This window comes from Molossus molossus, unplaced genomic scaffold, assembly GCF_014108415.1.
Source record: "Molossus molossus isolate mMolMol1 unplaced genomic scaffold, mMolMol1.p scaffold_m16_p_4, whole genome shotgun sequence".
In the NCBI taxonomy this organism is placed as follows: Eukaryota; Metazoa; Chordata; class Mammalia; order Chiroptera; family Molossidae; genus Molossus; species Molossus molossus.
In genome coordinates this window covers 70,736,061-70,745,697 of record NW_023425377.1, presented here as the reverse complement: position 1 = coordinate 70,745,697, position 9,637 = coordinate 70,736,061, and the positions used below count along the sequence as shown (strand labels likewise).

At 54.8% G+C, this 9,637-nt stretch overlaps 1 protein-coding gene across 1 annotated transcript; it reads right to left on the bottom strand.

Annotated features, from left to right (window-relative positions):
- Nucleotides 1-338: 338 nt before the first annotated feature.
- Nucleotides 339-8,838, bottom strand: DCAF15 (DDB1 and CUL4 associated factor 15). The gene is made up of 13 exons (XM_036241023.1): nt 8,674-8,838; nt 7,330-7,427; nt 7,110-7,245; nt 6,305-6,411; nt 6,084-6,223; nt 5,826-5,996; nt 2,356-2,790; nt 2,159-2,250; nt 1,932-2,060; nt 1,757-1,842; nt 1,433-1,537; nt 1,243-1,358; nt 339-842 (listed from the first exon to the last, which is right to left on the bottom strand). The coding sequence occupies exons 1-13, from the start codon at nt 8,809-8,811 to the stop codon at nt 787-789; spliced, it is 1,809 nt and encodes a 602-aa protein (XP_036096916.1). The 5' UTR covers nt 8,812-8,838; the 3' UTR covers nt 339-786.
- Nucleotides 8,839-9,637: the final 799 nt, after the last annotated feature.

The window sequence follows — 9,637 nt, the reverse complement described above, 5'->3', positions numbered from 1 at the left end:
TATCTGTTCCGGTTTTCTCAGTGTTTTCAACCTGTGAGATAGATGTTTATGGCAAAAATCAAAAAGGAAAAAAAAACCTGACCTATTGTGTAAAAATCACTATTTTGTGTGCTCCGCAGTACTGCAAGCTTTTGGGGTGGCCGCCCACTCCCCTCCACGCCCTCTGGCCTCCCCTCCCAGCAGTGAAAGTGTGGTAGTCTAGTGTGCCAAGCGTTTTCTACCTTTTTGTAGTCTTTCTTAAAACAATAAATTCCGCTGTGATATTTGGCTACTGCTGACTCAAGGGCCTTGGGGGGGCTGGGGGCTCCAGTTGCCCTGATGGAGTAAAGGGAACTCAGTGAGGTTCAGAAATAAAACATTTATTACATGAAGAGAAATAATAGGGGGGGATGACCACGATGTTTGCCACCTCAGGTAGGGGAGGCTGGGGGCAGGTATCGGTCTATTCAGCCTCCCAAGGGGGCAATGTCCACACCTGTAGCCTGGGAAGGGGAAAATACACAAGGAGCAAAGGCCCATGCCCAGCCCAGGATGAAGGCAGGCACTCAAGGCTGGTTAGACAGAGGACTCCCTCCCTCTGCCCCTTCCCAACTTAAATAGGCATAAATAAAAAGCATCCAGACTCTCAGGCCACCAGGGGCTGCCCCGCCCAGCCCCCTTCCCACAGCCTAACACTAGTGGCGGTCGTTGTGCGGCCTGCTGGCCAGCCAAGAAGAGACTGCCAGAAGGCGGCCAGCTCCCAGGCCGCGGAGGTAGTTGGAGTCAGTGTCCAGGCCGGCCAGACCCTCACAGCACAATCCATGTGTATCGCTCACTGTCCGCCAGAACCTTCAGTGAGCACCCTGTAGGGAAGGGTTGGGACAGACCATAAAGTCTCCGCAGGCTCAGTTGTGGGAGAAGCCTGCCTCTTCCCTAGACCTGATTTGGGCCCAGAAGTTTCTGGAAGGCAGGGACTCTGCTGTATTATCTCTGTCTCCCGCCTGCGGCCACCCAATAAATGTCTGCTGAATGAATGCGCAACTGGCTGGGGGTCTTCAGGTGCCACACCTACCAGGCCCTCTCTGAGCTGGCCTTCAGACATGCCTGGGTAGGCTGCCCTCCCCTCACCCCAACTCCACAGCATCCACTAACACAGCCAGCGTGCTCGCCTATTCACAAAATAGGAGTCAGTGTCTACTCCGGGCCTGGCCTGGCACTGGGACAATGACCTCTGTCCTCTTATCATTGGGTCACAGGGCCCACCTTTGTGCAGTGCCTCGTTAGTCATCCTGTTGACGTAGCGGCCACTGCTCTCCGGCACCAGCCACTTCATGACCATGTCCACACAGCTCTTGCGGTACGAGCTCCAGACACTGCCACTGAGGGCAAGAGAGTGAGGGCTCTCATCACTCTGGCCACCCATCCTGGGGCCCTGGTCCCAGCCCAGCCTTACCTGGTCTGCCCTTTGACCTCAGTGAGATCACCCACACTGACTGTCACGAAGATGCCCGTGTTGAGGTCCCACGCCACCTTGAGGCTAGTGTGATAGGTCTTTGGTCTCCAGGAGGGGCAAGAAACAGAAGAAAAAGGGGTAGGACCACCATGTCCCTGAGCCTAGGACCCAGGCTACCCCAAGGGGGTTTTGTCTTTGGAGCAGTAACAGAGTGCCTGATCCAGGTTTGGGAGGCAGAGAGAGTCTCACATCCCTACTCCCCCACACTGAAGGGTCTGAGTGTGGCCTCCCTACTGGGCAAAGGCAAGGTCCCTGCCCACTCACCGGAGCTGCCCTTCCTCAGTTGGTGATGGGAAGGCCAGGAGCAGCAGCCCGATGTTAATCAGGACCTGGTTGGTTTCGGGGCAGACCTGGGGGATGAGTGGATGGTGACAGCTATTGAGGGTGACCCTCCAAGCAGATAGGCCCTGGACTTGCTTTGTCCCACTTCTGGACCCACCTCCAGGATGACAATGTCATAGTCGCTGAAGGAACAGAACTGGTGGCCCCAGGTGGCATCATGGCGGATAACTTCATTGATGACATACTCGAAGTCCAGCGTGAGCTGCTCCACTGTCAGGTACTGACCCTGTGGGCAGCAGGTGGAGGGGCAGAAGGATTGTGCCAACTACCACCCCAGCAGGCTCCTTGGGGCTGCCCCTTGTCCAGTCTGCTGCCAGCACCTACCTGGACAGAAGCCCGCTCCCGCATGGGCCTCAGACTGCGGCCACGTAGATCAGTCACCACAAAGGGCAGGGAGATCTTGTCATCCTCGAACTCTGAAGGGGCAGGAAATGGGGATGGGGCAGTGGAAGGCCTAAGGCCCACTCTGGGCCAGCCTCCCATGCCTAGGGCCATATTTGCTGGGTGGACTCCCTGCTCACCATCCTCTGGCTCTGTCCCTTCGCCGGACCCCAGCACGTAATACAGCTTGGTGTAGTTGACATAGCCAGGCTCAGGGGCTGGCTCCTCTGCTGCAGGGGGGCTGTCCCGGGGTGCCACCTCCCCACCTGGGACTAGAGGCTCAGAGGTTGGGCGGCAGCAGCTGCCCAAGGGCCCCATGCAGGAGGGTGGCCGAGCTTCCTCTGAGGTCCCACCCTTGGCCTCTTTGGCCCTGCGGAAGATGTCGGCCACAAACTCCTTGGCTTTGGCAATGGCAGGTGAGGGCTCAGGGACCTCAGAGGGACGGGTTGGGGCTGCCTCGGGGCAGAAGCTATGGAGGACTGGGGGCAACTCTGGGCTCTGGGGCCCAGGGGGGGTGGGAGGGGCTGGGGGGTAGGTGGTATGGTCATACAGGATTTGGCAGAAGCTGCTATCACCTGGAATATAAAAAGAGATGTAGTGTGTGGGGGGTGGGATAAGGGGAGCAGTGTCAATAAAAGAGCTCAAGTCCAGGACTGTCCTCCACCCTGGGGGGGGTTCTAAAAAGTCTATGCTAAATGATCTGTATGAAACACACAGAAGAGAAAAGTCTTCTTATATGTGTGCACACACAAAAACATTCATTCTAACCTTATTCTTGAGTGTCTACTGTATGCCACAAACAGAGGACACAAGAGTGAATAAGACAGAAAAAAATCCCTGCTTTTGGCCCTGGCCAGAGTTGCTCAGTGGTTAGAGTCAGCCTGTGCACCAAAGGATTGTGGGTTCAATTTCTGGTCAAGGGCACGTACCTGGGTTGCAGGTTTGATCCCTGGCCCCTACGAGGCACATGCGGTGCAAGAGGCAACCAACTGATGCATCTCTCTCACATCGATGTTTCTCTCTCTCTCCCCCCACCCTCCTCTCTCTAAAATCAATAAAAATATATCCTTGGGCCCTGGCCAGTTGGTTGGGTATCCTACATACAGTACACAGAAAGGTCACTGGCTCAGTTCCATTCAGGGCACATGCCTGGGTCTCAATCGACAGTAGGGGGTATGTGGGAGGCAGCCAATTGATGTTTCTCAATGTTTCTTCCTCCTCCCTTCCTCTCTCTCTCTAAAATCAATAAAAACTTTTTTTTTTTTTGGCTAATCCTCATCAAGAATATTTTTCCACTTATTTTTAGATAGAGTGAAGAGGAGGAAGAAAGAGAAAGAGACATCAATGTGAGAGACACATCGATTGGTTGCCTCCCACAGGATCCAACTGGGACTGGGGATGGAGCCTGCAACCCAGGTAACGTGCCCTTGACCAAGAATCGAACCCAAGACCCTTCAGTCCTCAGGCCAACGCTCTAACCCTGAGCCAAACCAGTGAGGACAATAAAAACATTAAACAAACAAATAAAACATACCCTCGGGTGAGGATTAAAAAAAAAGCCATATAAGTTTCGAAGTTTACTACACTCCATCCTCCCCAATGTAAGCCAGACCGGTGCAGGCAAAGCCTGGCCAAATGCCCAGCCTCTATGTCTGCCTGACTAGGGCCACACCCTCCTCTAGGGAATATGGATTCAGGATGATAGAGCCCCTCCACACTCACTGAACTAAGCAGCACCATGGCCCAGCCTTACGCCCAACCTGCATTGCCTCCTGTGGGCCCCCCACACGCAATGGGGGTTAAGGGTGGGGTGGTTCTTGGTTCAGAGAAATTTGTCCAAGACCACACTAAGAGATAATTTGAGTCCACCAATGCACTCCAGTCCACCAGAGTGGTGACACTTCTGAGGGTGAGGGAAATGAAAATGTAAAGTGGCCACGTCAAAACTCTCCTTCTGTAAATACCCTCCTCCTGTGAGATGGGTGTTAGACATCAGTGACAGTGCCCCTCCTCTAGGCTGGGTGCACATGGCTGAGTCCCGTCTGATGTGGTCCTTCCTAACAGGACCCACGGCTGTGAGGGCAGGGAGCATCAGCCATCCAGACAGGCTCATTAGGGGACTGCAGCTCAACGAGGGGCAGGGCCTCACCCACATGGGCACAGGTGACCAAAGCAGGGGTAGGAGGTCCCTGATGGGTCTAGACAGAAGGTGCCCTTGTCCTGGATAGTCTGTGGGCTCTGTTTTATTTTATTTTTTCAAATTCAAAGAGAAAGTTTATTCAGAAAGTTACAGAAGTAGAAGTGAGCAGCTGGGCTGCATAGGCTCAGGAAACAAGGGCCCTTGGAGCTTAGGAGAGAAAGGCAAAGGTAATACGCCTGCGGGGAAGAGGAGTGGAAAGGGAAAGGTGTGAGGGAGATCGCGCCTGCGGACACTGTTTTATTTATTTATTTATTTTTAAAATCCTCACCCGAGGACATTTTTGCATTTATCTTCAGATAGAGTGGGAGAGAGAAGGAAGAGAGAGAGAAACACTGATGTGAAAGAGACACATTGAGTGGCTGCCACCTACACGACCCCAAGGTGGGGAGGGGACAAACTGATACTAAGGTATGTGCCCTTAGCGGAAATTGAACTCGGGACTCTCTGGTCTGCAGGCCAATACTCTAACTGCTGAGCCAAACCCGCTAGGCCTGTGGACTCTGTTTTAGACATTTAGTCCTCTCTTCATGCCTAGAGCCCTCCAACCCCAGGGGCAACCCTTTTAACATAATGGGCATCTTTTTATTTATATTCTTGCAAAATTGAAACATATTTTTAACTTATGTGTGTTACTCGGTTATAGATCTTGTATTTCTTTTGCGTTTGAGACATGCTCCCTGGACAGGATGCTGGAGCTCTCACTGGTTCTGCTGATCTGAGGGACATGTCCACCTTAGTCTGCCTCCCACATCCCCAGAAATGGATACCAGGTGGCCCCAGCTCCCACCATTACAGCCTTGAACATGCTTAGGCACAGGGCTACTGGGCCTAAGTCACACTCTGTTGCCATGTGGCCCTGGCAGAGCAGGAGGGAAAGCTCCCAGGGATCCATTTAGCCACCAGCCAGTGGCATTATCCAGCTTCCTAATGTTTGCCACTCTGTCAAGGGACATCACCTTCTGATTTTCCATGGCATTTCTGATTACCAAATATCTGTAAGAGGGCCATCTGTCCACTCACCACTCCCTAAAATTCTGAATTCACATTTCTCCTGTTGAAGAGAAGGCAGTACTATGTGGTCCAACGTGGTAGCTGCTGGCCAAATGTGACTTGAAACTAAACTTAACTAAAATTAGATGATCAAACACTCAGTTCCTTGGTCACATAAGCCATTCATGTTTCTACTGATGGCAGCTGTAGTGGACAGATTTGGAACATCCCAGCCCCACGGAAAGTTCTAGAGGACACTGCTGGGGTAAGGCTGGGTTTCAATCCTATCACTCCCACTTTATGGCAGTGTAACCTTGGATGAGGCACCTCGCCAAGCCTCAGTCTCTTCTGTCATATGGGATGGTGAAAGGACCGACCTTGCAGGGCCAACAGCAAATGCTACAACTGTCATCAGCCTACCTGCCGAGTGGACTGAGACAGCACAAGCCACGAGGGAGTAGCTGGTGTTGAGCAGTACCACCTGGTCCTTCTTGAGCTGGAAGGCAGGCTGGAAGGTGGGGAAGGGGTACACCACCTGGTACTTGGTATGCAGCATGAAACCGTGTCGCAGGCACTGTGCACTTGGGTCACCTGCAGCAACACATGCCCATGGACTCAGATGCCACCTTAGAGTAGGGACGCAGGTGGCCTGAGCTCTGAATGACCCCAGCCCCTCACCTGGATGGGCCCGGCTGGCTTCCTGGCAGGCGGAACAGCGGCCTGGAGGTGGCACAGCCACTGTGCTGATGTAGATGTCACGGTGGTTCTCGTCACTCATCATCATCATGTTCATGAGCATCCCATTGGCTGAGCGGGTACTAGGAGCCAGCACAGCCTCAGCTGCCTGCCCCATGTGCCCTCCCCTAGCCAACCTCAGCCTCCCCATCCCTGAGTCTCACTTGAAGCCAAAGACGATGACCTTGGAGGCATCGCTGGGCCATTCACACACGGTCAGGTACAGGTCACTGTAGATCTCCTCATCCTGGAAGAGCCGCACCTGCCGGATCTGAGCAGCAACATTTGTGTCAGTGTGGGATCAAAGTGAGCTGGGGCCCACAGGAACACACCTGAGGCTGCACAATGCTGGGTTGGAATTGAGGCTGGCAGGAGCACCCCTCTGGTGGTATCTCAGGCCAGGGAGTCCCAAGCAGCCTGCAGCCTGCAGCCCTCTGCCTTCCTGAGAACAGGATAGGGAGGCAGCCCTCACAAATGGGGAAAACAGGAAGGCTGGACCCAGGACTAGACGTAGTCCACAGGAGCCTTGGCCCAAACGAGGGGACTGGGCCAGACAGGGGACTTGGTTTCCAAGCTTCATCCACCCTGAAACCCATGCACCTCACTGAGCTCATGTGTAAATTGGGGTAACAGCATCCACCAGCAGGGTTAGGGGTGGGGGTTCGAAAAGTCAAGGTCAGGGCTAAAGCCAGTGTGGCAACAAAGCTAATGGGTCCCAGGTGGCCTGAACCTGTGAGGTTCTATGATCTGTATATACCTGAGTTCTATGGACTATATATGCTGAGCTGAATCACACAAAATTGCCACTGTTTACCCATTTTCAAGTCTATAAACGGCAATTTCATGTGGTTTGACCATAGGAGGACTCAATGAACACACTATCTCCATTTTATGAACAAGGAAACGGAGGCTCAGAGGGGTGGCGTGATCTGGTGGGGTCACACTGTTGGGCACCGAGCCTGGCCCTACCATCTTGAGCTTGCTGTGCACGTTGAATTCCCACCAGTACAAGTGGTAGATGTAGAAGGAGAAGTCGTCGTCCCCACTGCTGCTGGTGTAGGACAGAACGTACCGGCCGCACTTGGAAAAGCCCAGGAAGATATGTCTGGCAGGGAACAGGGCAGATGGGCCAGGTCAAGGCCAGCCCACCACCCCACCCAGCCGACCCCCTGTCCAGCCTTAGCCTCACCCTGCATAGAGGAAGTCCTCATCCACGATGCTCTTAAGGGAGACGCAGACCCTGGGTGGCAGCTTCCGGAAGAGTCGAGGGGAGAGCTGCCCACTGATCTGGGGGGGGGTGGCCAGAGATCTTGAGGCACCATAGGGCAGAAGCCACCTGCAGCGCCCCCAGTCCCTTCACCCAAAGTAGGGCAGCACTGAATGCAGGCCCACTCCCTGCCAACCATAACAATCAAGGGTGGTCCAAGATCTGGAAGGTGGGATCGGCTGGGAGAGATGGATGAGCTGGACTTCCCTTGAGCCTCCCTCTCCACTAGGGACCAAGGCCACCCTCCTAGCCCCATACGTTTTCACTCTCACCCAAAGCCCAAGAATCTGAGGACCAGCACTAGCCCTTAAGAAAGCCCAGTCTAGCATGAAAGAGCACTATCTGGGGAGCACCCCGGCCTTTGGGGGAAACAGCGCAGCCCTCAAGGAGATCCTAGTCTGATGGACCGGCTCTGTCCAGGCTGACAAGGAAGACTCGATACCCGGATACCCATACAGGGAGCTTCCAAGCTAAGGGTGGAGCCCCGGCCTAGCCCAGGGAGCTCCCAGGCTAAGGGTGGAGACTGTCCCTGCCCAGGGAGCTCCAGTCAAAAGGAGACACAGCCCTGTCCTCACCGAGCGAGCTCCCAGCCTAACAGAGAAGGCACACTCCCTATCCACAGTGACACAGTCCTGACCCAATTGCTGCTGACCTGACCACAGATTCACAATTCTGCCCTCCCAGAGCTCCCAAACTGATGAGGAAGAGATCCCAGCACAATGGAAATTTACAGTCTGACGGGGGAGAAAAAACCCTGTTCAGGTGGCTCCCAGTCTGAAGGGGAAGACCAGGCCCTCTCCAGGGAGCTACCTCCCATTCAGCGGGGGAGGCAGCAGCAGGTACAGGAACTCCCAGCTCCCGTGTGGCTAGAGCCCAACAGAGAGGAACACCAAGCGGAGGAAGCGCAAAGCTGGTAGCAAGGGCTCTGAAGGGGGCGGGAAGGCTCCGTAATGGAGGGGCCACGGTAGTAGGGTTTTGAAAAAGAAGTCTGACCCTGGATCGCCCCCTTCCTCCTTATTCCTGCAGAGGCCCCTCCATCCCAGCCCGGCCGCCGGTGCCCCGCCTCCAACCCTTCCATCCAAGCCTTCCCACAGCCCCCCGCATCCAAGCCTTCTCCCCAGGGCACCGCCCAACTCCCTCCCTCAGAGCCCCCTACCCTGGGACTCCGCCCACAACCCCTCACCCCGCAAACGCCCTCCCTCCCTCCGCTCCCCTCGTCCCTCTTCCGCACCCTCTGGCGCTCTTCTCCCAGACTCTGGGCCTCACCTTGACCCGCTCCAACTGCTTGAGAACATGCTCCCGCCGCCGCCCCGCTGCCCGCTTTCCCCCGGCACCCCCGGTGCCGCCACCGCCACTCCCGGCCCCGCTGTTCCGCTCCGATTTCGAGCTGGGCGCCATTTTCATCCCCTCCCTCCACTTCCGGAGCAACCGGCCTCTTCGCCCCACCCCCACCGCCTCCTCATTGGCCCTTTCACGAGATTGCGGCCCGCTGGTTGGGTGAAAGCCCGAACTCGGGGCCTTTTCCCTCTATGCCTGTCCATCACAGCCACCTCAGACCTTGATTGGTAGGTACGGTACGGCTCCCGCGGTTATCGACGTATTCCTGCCTTCCCGCAAGGATGCACCAGTTAGAGGTCCCGTTTGTGCCCCACGCCGAGATGACTTTGACCCGATAGGTGGGGGCTCCTGTCCGTCTGGATGGCGTCATACTCCTCCGTGGTTGGTGGGTTTCTATGGAGACCGCGAGCGGTTTAGGCCTGTGGGCGGGGTGATAAGAGCCCATGGTCCTGAAGGGCTTGAATCCGCAGCCCCAAGATATCAGCGCGGGGGTCTGGCGAGCACCCAGAGGTCACAGGACCATACCGAGGAAAAGGATTTGCAAAAAAACAATGAAGTTCGATTAAAACATCTTTAGATGGGGGCCGGTTTGGTGGGAGGATGATGATGATAGTGATGATAGCATCAGTCACTTATATCGCCCTTTACTGTGCCAGACACTGTTCTGAGCTTACAACAATTCTATGTAGTAGGTCACTGTTATGCCCATTTTGTTTATTTTTATTTTTTTTATCCTCACCCGAGGACATTTTTCCATTTTTTGTTCAGATAGAGCGGGAGGGAGAGAGAGGAAGAGAGAGAGAGAAACATGGATGTGAAAGGGACACATCGAGTGGCTGCCACCCGCACAACCAACCAGGGCCAGGGACAAACTGCAACCGAGGTACGTGCC

What these genes read in the sequence shown, in the direction of transcription:
- DCAF15 (XM_036241023.1), bottom strand. Translation starts at nt 8,811, where the DNA reads ATGAAAATGGCGCCCAGCTCGAAATCGGAGCGGAACAGCGGGGCCGGG. An exon ending in GTCATCGTCTTTGGCTTCAA is followed by an intron (nt 6,224 to 6,304) that starts GTGAGACTCAGG and finishes GCTGGCTCCTAG; the next exon opens with TACCCGCTCAGCCAATGGGA. An exon ending in ATGACATTGTCATCCTGGAG is followed by an intron (nt 1,843 to 1,931) that starts GTGGGTCCAGAA and finishes CTCATCCCCCAG; the next exon opens with GTCTGCCCCGAAACCAACCA.